This window comes from Hemicordylus capensis, chromosome 1 (genome assembly GCF_027244095.1).
Source record: "Hemicordylus capensis ecotype Gifberg chromosome 1, rHemCap1.1.pri, whole genome shotgun sequence".
NCBI lineage: Eukaryota > Metazoa > Chordata > Lepidosauria > Squamata > Cordylidae > Hemicordylus > Hemicordylus capensis.
In genome coordinates, this window is record NC_069657.1 from 71,678,064 (window position 1) to 71,695,627 (window position 17,564).

At 44.1% G+C, this 17,564-nt stretch overlaps 1 protein-coding gene across 1 annotated transcript; it reads left to right on the forward strand.

Annotated features, from left to right (window-relative positions):
- The first annotated feature begins 697 nt into the window (after positions 1–697).
- LOC128352202 (carbohydrate sulfotransferase 8-like) lies at positions 698–7,490 on the forward strand. The gene is made up of 2 exons (XM_053312603.1): positions 698–797; positions 6,276–7,490. Exons 1-2 carry the CDS (start codon positions 698–700, stop codon positions 7,103–7,105), a joined length of 930 nt encoding a protein of 309 aa, XP_053168578.1. The 3' UTR covers positions 7,106–7,490.
- Positions 7,491–17,564: the final 10,074 nt, after the last annotated feature.

Here is a 17,564-nt window from a genome sequence, read left to right on the forward strand (position 1 = left end):
CCTCCTCCTCATCATCATCATCATGAAATGGCGTTCATTCCCTAAATGCCTGCCTACGGGCAGTAATGGGCTAGAAGAAGGATAATAAACTGAAGCTGAATCCAAGCAAGATGGAGGTGCTCATTTGGGGGGATTGGAATTTGATGGATGAGTTAGACCTTCCTGTGCTGGATGGGGTTGCACTTCCCCAGAAGGAGCAGGTAAGCAGCTTGGGAGTGCTCTTGGATCCAGGCCTCACCCTGGTATCCCAGGTGGAGGCTATGGCCAGGGGTGCTTTCTATAAACTTTTAAATTGTTTTAAAGCATTTTTAATTGGTTTCAAATAGTTCTGAACTGTTTTGAATTTGTTTTTATATTGTTTTAATCTGTTGGTTTTAAATGGAGTTTGATTTTGTTTTTTACTTGCTGTAGGAGCCTTTGGATGGGGCAGTATTAAAATGTAATAAAATAAATAAATAAATAAGCAAGCAAGCAAGCAAGCAACAGGTTACAGTGCACAGTGAAAACCCCACATTTGGCTCCCAGAGCTGTGCATGTGAGCCCTGTTGCTGGATCGGATCCATAAGCAATCCAGAGTTGGTGGTTTCTCTGTAGTGTGATGTTTTTGTAACCCTATTCATATAACACCTTCTCTCTACACTTTTGATTGTCTAGACTCTAGAGTTCATCATAACCATTGGATTACTGGGAAAACATTATGAAGAAGGTGTTTCGTAATGTGTTCATCTTGCTTTTCACCAGCAGTTTGCTTGCCATTTTTCTTCAGATATTCTATCAGAGGCTGACAGAAAAGATAGGTAAGATAGAAAGGGTGATATTTTATGGGTGTGGGCTAGTTTGGTGGCTATCTGGGAATGGACCTTCTCCGTTGCTGCTTCTGGGCTTTGGAATGTGCTCCCTCTCTCACAGCACTAGAACCAGGGGTCACCCCATGAAACTGAAGCTTGGGAAATTTAGGACTGACAAGAAAAAGTACTTTTTCACACAGCACATAATTAATCCCCATCTCTGGTGATTTCACCTCCCTATCTCTGGCGATTTTTAAAAAGGCACTGAAGACACATTTATTCACCCAGGCTTTTAATTAGATTTATGGATTTAAAATTTTAATGTTGGTTTTAAATAATTTTAATGTTAATGATTTTAATTTTTAAATGATTTCAATTGTTTAATTGATTTTAGTTTTTATTTTGATTGTTTTGTTTTTATTTTGATGTAAACTGCCCTGAGCCATTTTTTGAAGGGCAGTATATAAATCAAATCAAATCAAATCAATCAATCAATAAAATAAATAGTATGCGTTCACTACAATGCAGGGTACTGCAAGAAAATGATCCTACATAGTTGACCACTGAAATCAAGAAATGGAAGATTTAAGGTTCTGGTCCTGACCTTTAAAGCTCTACATGGTTTGGGGCCAGGGTACTTGTCGGACCATGTTTGGCCTCTCGGCTTTGGAATGCCCTCCCTGAAGAGCTTCGCCATGCTCCCTCCCCCAGAGTTTTTAAAAAAACAATTAAAACCACAACTTTTAAAAGAGGCTTTTTAATCTTCCATCTTGGTTATATCTGGTAGGTTATTTAGTTTTTATCATTCTCAATTTTAGCTTTTAAAATAACTTTTAATACAGCAACTGTAATTCTGATTGTGGTTTTAGTCTGGACTTTTAACATGTTTACTTAATTTGGCTAATTTTATTAGTTTTATTTTATATTGTATGTATTTTATTGTTGTGAGCTGCCCCGAGCAGTAGTGTACTGGAGGGATGGAGTATAAATATTTTAAATAAGTAAATAAAATAATAAGATTAATTATACTGTTGCTCAGTTCCCCCCATGTCCTTTAGCTTTCACCCAAACCAGGTGTGGGCAACCTGTGGCTGCCCAGTGCTTGTTGGACTACAGCTCCTATCATCCTCAACTGCAGTTTATTGTGACTGAGGATGATGGCAGTTTTAGTCCTACAACAGCTGGAGACCCTAAGGTCTGATCCAGACCAACTTTCTTGTTGCATTTAATTGCATTTGGTTGCTTTTTCACTGTCTTCTGATGTTTCTGGTACCTCATGCTTTCTCCTTCTGGAACTACAAGCGTAAATTTTTATTATTCTAAAATAATGCAGAATTAGTAGTAGTGCAGCTCTACACCTAAACATATGGCAATCAGTTTGATGCAGTGTTCTGAGAACGACTGTGGAGAAACCTTGATACAGGATAATTAAATTGCTAGGTTCTAGCACTGAGAGAGAAAGTGAGCTACTTGTATATTTAGCTTCCACTAAAAGAGAATAAGCAGTGTATGTAAATAAGCAGTGGGCAGTGGGCTGCTTATTTACAACTGCAATCTTATTTATATCTACAAACTAATAACAACTGGTACAGCAACCAGCCTCAGAATTGATAATAAAGACACTGAAGTGATGGATAGCTTCTGCCTTTTAGGACTGACCATCAGCAGTAAAGGAGCCAGCAGTCAAGAAACAGAAAGATCTCTCCAAACTGGGCGAGTGGGTGACAAAATGGTAAATGCAGTTCAGTGTAAGCAAGTGTAAAGTGATGCACATTGGGGCAAAAAACACCAACTTCACATATATGCTGAGGGGATCTGAGCTGTTGGTGACTGACCAGGAGAGAGATCTTGGGTTCATGGTGGACAGCTCACTGAAAGTGTCGGCTCAGTGTGTGGCAGCTGTTAAAAAGGCTAATTCCATGCTAGGAATAATTAGGGTTTGAAAATAAAACTGCTAATATTATAATTCCCTTATATAAATCTATGGTGCGGCCACATCTGGAATACTGCATACAGCTTTGGTCACCGTATCTTAAGAAGGATACTGTAGAACTGGAAAAGGTGCAGAAGAGGGCAACCGAGATGATCAGGAGTAGGGGTGTGCACGGAACCGCGGAGCTGCGGTCCGGCACTGGGGTGGGGGGTTCCACAAGAGTACGGGGGGGGCTTTACTTACCCCCTCAAGAATTTCGCCATATTTATGTGAGTAAGCGGGCGGCATACCTCCCTGCCGCCCGCTTCATTCCCCCTCCTCTCGGCGGCGCGCGGCTCGGCTTCCTCCTCCTTTGTATGTTAAATGCTCAATCGGGCGGCAGGGTATCTCCCAGTCCCTGCCGCCCGGCTCTTCATGCCCCCGGCTCGGCTGGCGGCCGCCCCCTGAGCAGCCCCGAGACCCCTGCCGCCCCTTCCCTTCCCATACTCAAGGGGTCGGCAGGAGAGCTCCCCTGCCGACCCCGTCCCCTTCCCCGGCTGGGCTGCAATGGCTTCTAGGAAGCCTTTTGCGCAAGCAGGGGTCTTTTGCGCGGAAGCCTTTTTGCGCTGAAAAAAGGAAGCCTTTTGTGCGGCATGTGTGTGGGGGCGCTCCAGAGGCCTTTAGGCGATGATGGTTAACTTGTTGGGGAGGGCTCCGGAGGTGGGGGCTCCAAAGGCCTTTAGATCCAGGCTACAAAATCACCAAGGTGCACCCTTGCATAGAACAAATCAATCCAGAATTTTCACTCGAGGCACAAATGACCAGGCTCAAACTATCATACTTCGGACACATTATGCTAAAACTCCCTTGAGAAGTCCAAAATGCTGGGAAAAGTTGAAGGAAAGAGAAGACGACGACGATCAGCAGTAAGGTGGATGGACTCGATTATGACAACATGAGAGACCTAAAAGGTTAAGTTTAAGACAGATCATCCCAGAGACAATCTATGTGGTTGCTAAGAGTTGACACCAACCTGATGGCATTTAATCAATCAATCAAAAAAGAAAAGAGCAAGTGGACTGGTGCAATGGTGCAAATTTTGGGTTGTTTCTTTAAAAAAGGAAATGGAAAATAGACTAATTATTTTATATTGTTACATAAGGTAAAGTTATACTGGCGAGTTGGTGTCAACTCCTGGAGACCACAGAGCCCTGTGTTTGTCTTTGGTAGAATACAGGAGGGGGTTACCATTTCCATCTCCCACGCATTATGAGATGATGCCTTTCAGCATCTTCCTATATTGCTGCTGCCTGATATAAGTGTTTCCCATAGTCTAGGAAACATACCAGCGTGGATTCAAACTGGCAACCTCTTGCTTGCTAGGCAAGTTACTTCCCTGCTGCGCCATTAGGTTACATACTGCCCACTTTTTGTAGCTTGCCCTAAATATAACAAAACACCAGAATGCACAGGAACAATAAGACAACACAACAGTGAGAATAACAGTTCAGTTTATTATGATCTTTGATCAGATAAAACAGCAAAAATAGGTTATCACAGCCAACAAAGGTTCAATGGGCCCAAAGTGGGAGACAACAAAGCAATCTCCTCAGAATATCCCGAGTCCCAAACAAAAAGGGTGGTCTTTAAACCTCTATGGAAAGCTAGAAGTGAGTGGATGTAGCGAATCTCCACAGGGAGAACATTCCGTAGCCTGAGGTCAATAACTGGAGGGACCTGTCCCACTGATAGCTGAGCCTCCGCTTCTGTCAATACATGGAGCTGACCCTCCCCAGGAGACTTTACAGACAGGGCTTCTATCCTGAATCTCCTTCAGAAGAGAGTGTTTTCATTCACACACCAGCCAAACCTACCCCGAAGTCCCTTCGAGATCCTTGGACCCACTCCACACACAAATTGGGCTTTGTCTTGCAAATTCTAGCTTATCTTGATGTATTTCTGGGTTTTTTAAATGCTAGTTTTAAGCAACTTTTTCTGAAAATGTCGGAGCAAATAGGGAGATGCACTGACTTAGAATCATTAGCTTGATAAGAGAGTTGCTTTCTTTAGAAATGCAGAAATAGCTCTTTAGTAATCTCCCACCACCACCCCGCATTGGCTAAAAGGAAAATATGGAGGCATGCCATGTGAACTTGCAAAAACAAAAACCAAGAGCAGAGGGGAGGGCGGCTTCCTTCCATGCTAGAGTGTGATTCAAAATGGCTTCGCTCAACATTTACCCACAGCATGAAGCCATGTGCGGATAACTACTAGGAGATCTTGTAAGACAGGTAGATTCAGCTGGGAGCGGGGTGGCCTTTGAGCTATCTAGGTCCAAAGCCATTTAGAGCTTAACAGTTATAATCAGCACCTTTTAATTTGGACCAAGAAACAAATTGGCAGCTAGCATAGCTCTTTCAAAATAGCAGTAACATGTTTACTTTGGGCAGCCCCGGATAATAATCTGGGTGCCATCAGTGGTGTAGCCATCATTGGACGAGGGAGGGGGAATGTCCCTGGGTTTGCCAGAGTTCAGGAGTCAGAAGGGTGCTTTCTTGTGCTCCTCCTCACCCAGCCGGAAAATGAACTGCCCTGAGCCATTTTTGGAATGGTGGTATAGCAATCAATCAATCAATCACTCAATCAAATAAATAAAGGAAGCATTTGCTGGCAGGGTGAGTCAGACACACAGCCCTTCGTCCTCTGCCAGCTGGTGAACAAAGAGCTAGCCAGCTAGCCATAAATGGACTGAGCGAGGGAGAGGAGACAAGTACCTAGCCGGCCAGTACTTTGTTTGGAACAAAGTGTTGTAAGCCACCATTGCACAAGGCAACTGTTCAACTGTCAAATGCAGTTGGGAAGTGGCTCCTAAAGTCCAGCTTGCATCTGCTTGCATCCCTCCTCCTCCATTAGAAACTGAAGCTTAATCAAGATAAGGCAGAGATGCTGGTGATCAGAAAGCAAGCTGATTAAGGAGAGAGGCTCAGCCTGTTCTTGACTGGATAGCATTCCCTCTGAAAAAGCAAGTGTGCAGTCTGGGAGCAGTGGTGCTCTTACATCTGGACTTTGGGGCCAAGGTCCAGTGCCTCCACACCTCCTGCCCCCCCCAATCCTCTTTAGACTGTCCTGGGTGGTGTAGTCACTGCTGACCTGCATTGTGCTGGGCGGATGAGTGTGATTATAACCTGTGCTGGGTGCTTTAGAGACAAAGCAGGGAGTGGGGAAAGAAAAATGTGAGATGGGGATATGTTAAGTTGTGTGTTGAAAGGTTTCTGCTATTACACATTTGCATAAATATACCCCATGTGTTAAAAATGCTGTGTCACGGTGTGTGTGTAGGGGAATGTTGATTAACTTGCAGCGGGAGCGGGGGCCTCAAGTTATTCTACCCAAGGAATTTTGAATGGTGTCGCTACCAGTAGCTGTAACACCATAAACATTATGAATGATTAAAATGAAACAAAATTATTGCAATTAATAAAATTTTTGCAAATGACTGAAATTTGATAAAATCCATAAGGTTCATCTCATGCAGGCATGGTATCATTTCTCTATGCTCCCAACTTTTCTTGCAGATCCTGAACAAGATTGGCTGCAAAGGCAAAAGGTTCGTAAAGAGGCCATGAACTTTACCTGTCTGAACAAGAATCTCTCAAGTTCAAAATGGAGACTGAAGTCTGAGGTTGCCAGACAGCTCTTTGTGGTCGAGAATTACAAGCTGATCTACTGTGAAGTTCCCAAGGTGGGTTGCACCAACTGGAAGAAAATCCTTCTGCTCCTTACACTCAACTTGAGCAGGGATCCCTCTGACATAAATGGAGACACAATCCATTACACACATCTTCTAAAGAGGTTGAGTTCATACCCTTCCGAAAAGCAAGTTGAACTTATGAACAATTACACTAAAATAATATTCATCAGGCATCCTCTAGAAAGATTGGTCTCTGCATACAGAGACAAGTTCTACCATTCAGAGCCGTATTACGCCTCGATAGCAAATCGGATCAAGGCTTTGTCCAGAGGGGGAAATAATTCAACAGGGCAAGTAACTTTCCAAGAATTTGTAAAGTTTGTTTTGTCAGAGCAGATCAAATATATGGACATCCACTGGAAGCCAATGTTTATGCTCTGTGATCCCTGCAACATTCACTATAACATTGTGGGGAAGTACGAAACCCTGGAGCAAGATGTTAAACATGTTCTTCGGAGAATCCGAGCTCCAGATCATCTCTCCTATCCAGATACGAAGCGGATTAGTACAGATAAACGGACTAATGTGAATATCACTTCAACATACTTCATGGAATTGAGTTGGGACAAATTATGGAAGATCAAAGAGCTTTACCGGGTAGATTTATCTTTGTTTAACTATATCTTCTACTTAACAAATCAAACTTTACCATAAGGGTCAATCGTATTTCCCTCCTTTGGCTCCCCTTACCTTCAAAGGGATGCTGGGCATTTGCTGGAGAAAGGGCCTTTTCTGTGTTAGCACCCCATTTCTGGAATTTCCTTCCTAGGAAGGTTTGCCTGGTGCTTTCTTTCTTATCATTTAGGCCCCACCCTGTTCACCTGAGCCTTTGATTAACATGAGTGTTTTTCTACTAGTGGTACTCTGCTCCTATTATTCTGTGTGGTTGATTTTATTAGCTCTATTGTTTGATTTTAACATGGTTCTGGTTGGTTCTAATTATTCTTGTGATTTTCATTTGTATGTAAATCATCTTGAGGACTTTTATAGTAGAAAGACAGGATACACATTTTAATAAATTAAAATAAACTCTGAACAAATAAAATATTTATTTATTACATTCCTTACCACCCTATCCAAAGGCTCTGGGTGGTGAACAACAAAAACAACAACCATTTAAAACAATTGAATTAATATAAAACAAATGTAAAGGTAAAGTGTGCCATCGAGTTGGTGTTGACTCCTGGCGACCACAGAGCCCTGTGGTTGTCTTTGGTAGAATTCAGGAGGGGTTTACCATTTCCTCCTCCCATGCAGTATAAGATGATGCCTTTCAGAATCTTTCTATATTGCTGCTGCCCGATATGGGTGTTTCCCAAACCAGTGGGGATTCAAACCGGCAACTTCTGGCTTGATAATAGAGTCATTTTCCTGCTGTGCCATTAAATTTAAAAACAATTAAAAACCATTTAAGGCAAGTTAAAAACATTTAAGTACAATTTAAAAACCTTGGAAGGCCAAACGAAACAAATAGGTTTTTAGGGCTCTCTTGAAGGCCAACAATGAGTCTAAACTATGAATTTCTGCAGGAAATGCATTTCACAGCCCAGGAGCAGCTACAAAGAAGGCCTGGTTCCAAGTCACCACCAATGTACCAGTAGTAACTGGAGACGGACCTCTTCAGATGACCTCAATGTGTAGTGGGGATCATACAGAAGAAGGTGTTCTTTTCTGTATGATCCGGCAACCTGGACCTAAGGTAGCCTGGATGGACCTAAGCCCAGAAATGCACCTAGGTAATTTTGGAGCCTAGACCTAAAGGCCTTTGGAGCCCCTGCCCCCGCTGCAAGTTAAGCATCATTTTTTTAACACATAGGTTCTTGAGGGCACAAAACACACCACCCAGGATAGTCTAAATATGATTTGTGGGGCCCCAGGGGGTGTGAAGGCCCTGGACTTTGGCCCCAAAGTCCAGGGGTAAGAGCGCCTCTGCCTAAGCCATAAGGTAACTTGGATCTAAGCCATTCAGGGCTTTAAAGGAAATAACCAACACTTTGTATTTTGCCCAGAAACATATCAGCAGCCAGTGCAACTGTTTAAGGGCAGGCATAATATGGTCTCTCTGGATTCCCCCAGAGACCAGTCTGGCTGCTGCATTTTGAACTAACTGAAGTTTCCGAACCATGTACAAAGGGGTTTGGATAACTTCATGGAGGAGAAGTCTATCAATGGCTACTAGTTTGAGGGCTACAGGCGGTGGCCTCCAATTGCAGGGGAGTAACAGAAGGGGAGAGGGCATGCGCTGAGCTCCTGCCTGTAGGCTTCCAGTTGCATCTGGTGGGCCACTGTGTGAAATAAGATGCTGGACTTGATGGGCCTTGGGCCTGATCCAGTAGGGCTGTTCTTATGGGTTGCATCATCTGATTATTGGTTCAATGCGATACACAGCCCCAGGGGCATAGCTACAGTTGAACAAGGGGGGACAAATGTCCCTGGGCCCCTGAGGGATGAGGCCCCTGCTGACTGGGTGATAGCTTGCTCTTTGCTCTCCCCCTCACTCCTCTCTGAAAAAGGTGGCAAAAAGGTTGGAGGGGGCAGGGCCAGTGTTCCCTCTAACAGGGATTCCCAGATGTTGTTGACGACAACTCCCACAATCCCCAGCTGCAATGGATTTTGCTTTGGGATTATGGGAGTTGTAGTCCACAACTCAGCCGCCCGGTGCAGTGTGGGCCAGTGGTGTGGCAACCACACCATCCAGGAAAGACTAAAGAGGATTTGGGGAGACCCCAGGGGGTGTGGAGGCCCTGGACTTCGGCCCAGAAGTCCAGGGGTAAGAGTGCCTCTGCTTGTGTGCATGAATTGTGTGTATTGTACATAGCTTGGCTGCCGATTATGGTACTTCCCTCTCCAGACAAACACTGCATTTCTGTGAGCAGTGTGACTGGAAAGTGCTGTGCAAGGGAAGGATTTCTGACTTGCTTCTGGCACTTGGAACCATGTTCTGAGAAGTTCTTTTGAATGCATTAAGAAGGGCTACAGAAACAATCCATTTCCCTTTTGAATGTGTCATAGTTCAATGCAGCATATTATGGAAAAGCAGATAGAAAGCAATGATGGACTCTAAAATACACAATCAATTATCCAACAGTAGAAGTGTCAAAGAACTGAAGGAAACTTGTGATCATCTTTCCAACTTGGAACAGAAGGTTCCTTTTCCTCTCAGATATCAGCAAAATGATCAACTTAACACACAGCTGGAGAGCTATAGAATATAAAGTGTCAGGATTCTGCATATTCATTGTATCTTAGGCAGCATCACACATCACCCCACGTCTCTTTCATTGCTGGGTACTGTTTTTCAAATGGAACAGTTTTCTCCCACATTTGAAAAGCACCCCCAGATGCAAGATTAACATTAAGGACTGGTTCACATGCCTGTTCTAAAGTTGGCTCTGCGCGAATCTAGAGATTCCTGTGGTTGTGTGTTAGGGATGTGCACGAAATGGATTTTGCATTTTGTTTCGAGCTCAAAACGAAATGCAAGTGGCCAAAACATTTTGCTGAACTAGTGGTTGTACTGGCTGTTTCGACAGAACAAAGCTCAAAATGTTTCAAGAGTTTCGGCCATAGAGAACAATGGGGAAATTCTACAGATCCCATTGTTCCCCATGGGTCACTCCTAGGTTCGCCAAAGTGTGTTGGGTGGTAGTGCATGATGGGTGCTACCTACCACCCAACCCACAAAATAAATGGGCAAGTGGGAGATTTTTAACAAAAGTTTAACCTTGCTGCAACCAGATGTGATGGCCACCAAGCTAGATGGGTTTAAAAGGGGATTAGACAAATTCATGGAGAATAGGGCAATCAATGGCTACTAGTTTGGATAGCTGCATATTTCCATGAGGATCAGAGGGGGAATGCCCCTGAACACTAGGTGCTAGGGATCACTAATCGGAGGGGGCATTGCCCTCTTTCCCCCGCTTGTGGGCTTTCTAGATGCACTTGGCCTGCGTAAAGCAGGATGCTGGAATAGATGAGTCTTTTGCCTGATCCAGCAAGGCTTTTCTTATGTTCTTAATAAACTTGACACATAAATCTGGATGTTACTATTATATTTCCTTGGTAGATTGATCAACTTTGTTCAATATATTTTCTTCAATTTAAGTTAATTCATTTATAGAATTTGCTGAGCAGCAATGGTTCTTGGTGTGAAAAGTTCATGTGACAGAACCAGATTGTGTTCAGGAAAATAAACTTTGAAAATCTTAATTCATTTTGATCTAATATTAACTAATTGCCATTTTAAGCTTTTGCACGTATTATTTATTTATTTATTATTTTAAAAATTATACTGCCCTTCCAAAAGGCTCAGGGCGGTTTACATTAAAACACCATTAAAATTAATTTGCAAAACAAAAATTATAAACTACATAAAATAATAATTAACCATTAAAACATCACAAAACACCAATTAAATAGCCAAAACAATTTAAAAACAAGTTTTAAAAAGCTGAGAAAGTTTGGTTAAAGAGATGTGTTTTCAGTTGTTTCTTAAAAATTGCCAGAGATGGGGAGGCTCGTATCTTATTAGGGAGCGCATTCCACAATCTTGGGGCAGCAGCTGAGAAGGCCCGTCTCTGTGTAGCCACCAAACGAGTTGGTGGCAACTGGAGATGGACCTCCTCAGAAGACCTCAGTGGGCGGTGGGGCTTGTACTGAAGGAGACGTTCTCTTAAATACCCAGGGCCTAAGCCATTTAGGGCTTTGTAAGTTATAACTAGCACTTTGTATTTTGCCCGGAAACCTACTGGCAGCCAGTGTAGCTTCATCAACAGAGGAGTAATGTGGTCTCTCCGAGATGACCCAGAGACCAACCTGGCTGCCGCATTCTGAACCAACTGAAGTTTCTGGACTACGTACAAAGGCAGCCCCACATAGAGCGCATTACAGAAGTCCAGTCTGGAGGTTACCAACAAATGTACCACTGTTTTGAGGTCACTGATCTCGAGAAACGGGGGCAGCTGGAGTATCAGCCGGAGCTGATAGAAAGCACCCCTGGCCACCGCCTCAACCTGAGAAACCAGGGAGAGGTGTGAATCCAGAAGTACTCCCAGACTGTGAACCTGTTCCTTTTGGGGAAATGTGACCCCATTTAGAACAGGCAGATCTAAATTGTCTCTAGAGTCCTGACCCCGCCCAATAAGTACCTCCGTCTTATCTGGATTCAGCTTCAGTTTATTCTCCCTCATCCAGCACATTACTGCTTCCAGGCAGGCATTTAGGGAGGATATGCCAACTCCTGAAGAGGTTGACATGGAGAAATAGATCTGGGTGTCATCAGCATACTGGCAACACCCAGCTCCAAATCCCCTGATGATCTCTCCCAGCGGTTTCATGTAGATGTTAAAAAGCATTGGACAAAGTATGGAGCCTTGGGGGACACCATACTTAAGCTCAGATTTTGAAGAGCAACAATCTCCAATCAATACCATCTGGAATCTGTCTGAGAGGTAGGAGCGGAACCACTGTAAAACCACTGAGGGTGCCTCCCACCCTCAACATTCTCAGACATTCCAGAAGGATACTATGGTCGATAGTATCGAAAGCCACCTAGAGATCCAAAAGGACCAACAGAGTCACACTTACTCTGTCTGTTCCCAATTGGAGATCATCCATCAGGCCAACCACAGCAGTCTCCACCCCATAGCCTGCCCCAAAACCAGTTTGAAATGGGTCTAGATAATCAGTTTCATCCATGAACGATTGGAGCTGAGAGGCCACCACCCTCTCAGTCATCTTGCCCAACCATAGGAGATTGGAAAAAGGCCTATAATTGCTCAGCTCTGAGGGGTCTAATGCAGGCTTCTTTAGAAGTGGTCTAATAATTGCCTCCTTAAGACAAGGAGGCATCCTGCCTTCCCTCAGAGAAGCATTTATAATTTCCACCAGGCCAACTACAACAGTCTCCCTGCTAGATTGGACAAGGGTCAAGAGAACAGGTGGTAGGCCTCATCGCCCCAAGCAGCTTGTCCACATCCTCAGGAGTCACAAACGGAAACTGATCCAGTCGAATCACATAAGAGGAATAGTTGGACACCTCCAGTTCAGACACCAAATTAATTGTGGAGTCTCCATCTAAGTTGGCCCAAATCCAAGAGATTTTATCTGCGAAAAACTCTTTAAACACATCACAGTGGGTAACTGATGATTCCAAATTCTGGTTCAAGGGAGGGGGGGCAGATACTAGTCCCCTCACAACCCTGAACAACTCCGCTGGACGTGAACTCGCAGAGGCAATACGGGCAGAAAAGAACTGCTTCTTTGCCGCACGTATTGCCTGAGCATAGATCTTTAGACGTGCTCTATGTCGCAATCTAACAAATAAAATGAACCCTTGTGGGCAAGGCACAAAAATGCAGAGGCACAGTGGAACGTAAAGAAATACTACATATAATCTCAAACTGAAGGCATCCAGAAATCAGCAGCAAAAAAATACAACAATGTAGACTGTTACAAACTCCTCAATGGCAAAAAAGCACTCCCAAAAGAAAAATAGTACAAACACTGGTAATGTTAACAAACTGATGTAAAGCTGCTGGTGCCAGTTTGCTGAAAGTCCATCCTCCAACATGAAGAGGTAATCCCCTTTGCGTAGACCTTGGAAAATCTGGAAACTTTGCACTGGAATCTTGAAGCTTGAAAGAAGACTTGAAACTTAAAAAACTTGACAGACTCCCTAGATCAGGGATTCTCAAACTTGGGTCCTCAGGTGTTATTGGACTTCAACTCCCATAATCCCCAGCCTCAGTGGCCTTTGGTTGGGGATTATGGGAGTTGAAGTCCAATAACACCTGAGGACCCAAGTTTGAGAATCACTGCCCTAGATGATAGTCTGTTTCACATACATCTTCATCAGAAGTTCCTAATGTCTATACATCAATGAACATTAAAATATAACATCAACAGTGCAAAGAACAACATGATATATATATAATGCAAATGCAGCCACACCAACCTTATTTGAGGAAAAGCCTTGTCATAAGAGCAGCACGAAAGTGCCTGCAGAAACACGTTATAATCCTTCATGAGCAAACTAAAACTTGGAGTTAAATACTCTCTACAAAACTCAATTAATCACATGTGGGGTGAAAATAATTAGCCAGCTGGACTCATCTTCATACCCCCTCATCTTAAAGAAACAACCATTTCCAGAAAGCCATAGGAATGCATCTCATGGGCTCTTAAATGCTGTAAGGTTCTCTCCAAGGGAAGATCCTACCAAATATATGAAAAAGCCTTATCACTAAACGCCGCACCAAAGTGCCTGCTAAAAATGCTAGACCCTCTTAATGGGCTTAACCATGGAGTAAAATACTCTCCACATATATCAATCAGTAACATGATGGGTGGAAATGTGAAGCCAGCTGGACTAATCCTCATACCCTCTAATTATAAGCCAAACACAATCACAAAACACACCTACCAAAAATAATACATGAAATGGGCCCATACATGAAGTGAAATACTCTCAAACGGAGAATCCTATGTGTATCCCTTAGAACAGCACAGGGAGATCAAAGTTACATTGGAATCAAACCGAAGGTAAGAGGAATTCTTCCACAAAATATAGCACCACTGGGGCAGCCAATCTTCTATATTAAGACCTGGAGCACCTGAACTACAAGGTCTTCTACACTGAATATGCACTTCAATATGCAGGCGCGCAGTTGGGAAGCGACGCCGGGCCAGGAGGCAGGCTCGGCGTCGCTCTGCAGCCTGCACTCCGTCCTCGGCGGGCGATCCACCGCCGCCGCTCGGGCCACGCTACAGCATCGCCGCCACGCCAGCCACCGCCGCACTCGGCGGGCCACGGGCGACCCACCGCTGCCCGCCAGCACCAAATCGCCGCCGCCCGCCCGCCGCCACACTCGGCGGGTGACCCACCGCCAAACTCGGGCGACCCGCCGCCGCACACCACCGCCGAATTGCCGCCACCGCCGGCGATCTGCCGCCTGGGGGGCGCCACCGCGCCCTCACAGGTATGTGGGGGGCGCCATTTCAGGGAGCTTGCCCTGGGCGCCGTTTCCCCCGATACGCCACTGCTGCCTCTAGAGGCTCTATCCAAACATGGTCTCTCCTTTTGAATATAATTATAATCACCGAAAAGAGTGGAGAATTCCTCCTTATCTGTACCCTCAACGTATGATGTGCTAATGGGTTCCCTCCATCTAGCCAAAGTTTTAGGTGTATTATGCAGGGTATTTGGAGCAGTGAACTAGTCATAAACATGGCCTGATACATATCCTGACTGTCTCTTGTAAATTTCTGATTTTTGAATTCCTTGAGTCTCTCCTGAAACTGTAAGATATTCGCATCTAGATCCTTATACCTTTTCTCAAACAAATCTGGAGAAACTGACTCCTTCAATGTGGTTTCACAAATCACAATCTCCTTTTGCACAACCTCTGCCTCCCTAAGAGCCTTTTGAATGACCAACAACATGAGATCAAATGAACACTTGTTCAATATAAACATCCACCTATGTTTAAATTCCTCATCATCCCCGAACAGAGCTGGGGATTTTTGAATGCGTAATCCACGTGGAATTTTATATGCTAAACTATAATCTTTAAGGCTACTGGCATGAGATAGCAATATAACAAATTTCTTCTTCAAATGGAACAAATGAGCCCAATCCAAATGATAAGATAGGCTGCCATTAAAGCTGGGAGGTAAACTCCCTAAAATGAACTCCCTTTCCATACTGGAAAAAGCAAATGATCTGGTGAATTGAACCATGAGACAAACCCCACAAATGGCAAGAAAACAAGAACAGGCGGGGACATGGGCACAAGAACAAACAAAATGAACCCGTGTAGAATGGGCATGGCACAAAAATGCAGAGGCACAGTGGAAAGTAAAGAAATACTACATATAATCTCAAACTGAAGGCATCCAGAAATCAGCAGCATTTTCTTGTTTTCTTGCCATTTGTGGGGTTTGTCTCATGGCTCAGTTCACCAAATCATTTGCTTTTTCCAGTATGGAAAGGGAGTTCATTTTAGGGAGTTTACCTCCCAGCTTTAATAGCAGCCTATCTTATCATTTGGATTGGGCTCATTTGTTCCATTTGTTTTCTTGCCATGTTTTCTTGTTTTCTTGCCATGTTGTAATGTGTCAGATTCGAGTCGAGTCTTTCTCCACTTGCGCTCCAGTTGCCTACCTTGCCGCTTCAGCCCCCGTAGATCTTCCGTATACCAAGGGGCCAATTTTGAAGCGGGTTGGAGGGGACACTTAGGAGCAATTGTGTCTACTGCCCTGGTGAGCAAGTTGTTCCAATTCTCAACCAGGGCATCAACAGGATCACCAGCAGAGCCAACGCTGAATTCCTCCAAGGCTTCTTGGAATCCCACCGGATCCAATAACCTCTTCGGGCGGACCATTCTAATAGGCCCCTGGCCCCTGCGAAGGTGGGAAGTGGTTGTAAGTCCAACCTTAACCAGATGGTGATCCGTCCATGACAATGGGGATATCGCAGGGGTCCCCACCCAAGGAACACCACCCTAATCAGAATAAAAGACCAAATCAAGTGTGTGACCTGCAATATGTGTCGGTCCAGAGACTGCTTGGGATAGGCCCATAATTGTCATGGCCGCAATGAACTTCTGAGCGACCCCGGACAGATTGGTCCTGAAATGAACATTGAAGTCCCCCAGCACTAAGAGTCTCAGAGACTCCAACGCGAGTTCTGTGACCAAGTCCGTGAGCTCAGTAAGAGATTCCGTTGGGCAGCAGGGTGATCAGTACACCAACAGAAATCCCAATCTATCCCTGGTCCCCAAACTTAAGTACACACATTCAATATGGTCTGATACCCTAACAGGGATCCAGGTAAGGGAGATGTTATCCTTATAGACCACAGCCACTCCACCTCCCCGCCCACGTCCCTTCCCCTGCTCCTCTACAGAATACCCTGGAGGAAGAAGCTGGGACCAAACTGGGCCACCAGCCTCCCCCAACCAAGTCTCAGTGATGCACATCAGGTCAGCCCCCTCATCCATGATCAAATCATGGATGACTTCAGGTTTATTTTGGACCGACCTGGCATTGCAAAGGAGCAAGGTAAGGCTATGTAGGTTGCTGGCAGTGCTCCCCAAGGTCAAAGAGCTGACAGGGCAGCTGGAAGGGGAGATGGCTATTAAATTACTGGCTCCCCTTCCCTTGAAACGGCCTGCTGACCTGCCAACGTTACTTCTTCTATTCCCCACCACCACCGGAATAGCTGCCCCACATTCCACGAAGGCGCCCCTGTCTCCCCATCTTCAGACAAACCCAAACACATTTCAGCTACTTCAACCAAGTCTCAATAACAAAGCTAGCACACATACTACAACAACTCTTCATTTTTATCCAACTAAAAATGATATAGCCCAACTGTCAGCCGACACTGAAGGCTGGCACCAACTTGAAGGTTGATACTAGGGATGTGTGTGGAACAGAGGCATATCTAGGGAAAATAGCGCCTAGGGCAAGCACTGAAATTGCGCCCCCTGTCCAAACATCTGACACCCATCTTTCAGATAACTTTACTATAATATCAGCTGAAAAATATGTCAAGCTCGTTAATCTTTTAATATTTCAAAAACTATTTAGCAGTGGACGTAGCCAGACCAAAAAATGCTGGAAAACTACAAATTTCAGGATGCTGGGGCTCATCAAATACCCAAATACTATGTGGAGGTGTACTTGGAAAACTAAACAGAAGTGCTTGTCTAATTCTCTACTATGCATTGTAGCATCACTATTACATAAGTTTTAAAAATCAATGGAGAATTTGATTTTTCCCAGATACTCTGAAAATAATTAAAGGATATGAAGAGTAAACTATGTCAATGCTTGGAATATATTCTAGTATTTCAGAAAGACAGTTAAAATGAGAGAAAGAGAGCAAAAAACTCCCAGTGGGCCTTAATACTAAGGATTTCACACTGATTCAAAGACAAACTCACCATTAATAGCCATATTATTAAGATATCACATTTAACTCACTTATCACAAGAAGCAAAGAGCAAATGAATACAATCCTAGCTCATAAGCTTCAGCTTAGTATTCACAAGCCCTGATTCTCTGTACATAGTGCCAATCTGAATATGTGTACAGTGACTTATATTAA

Bases quoted from the DNA above. Each gene is read 5' to 3' on its own strand.
- LOC128352202 (XM_053312603.1), top strand. From the start codon at position 698: ATGAAGAAGGTGTTTCGTAATGTGTTCATCTTGCTTTTCACCAGCAGT. The intron at 798-6,275 runs GTAAGATAGAAA...CTTTTCTTGCAG, and splicing joins GAGGCTGACAGAAAAGATAG to ATCCTGAACAAGATTGGCTG.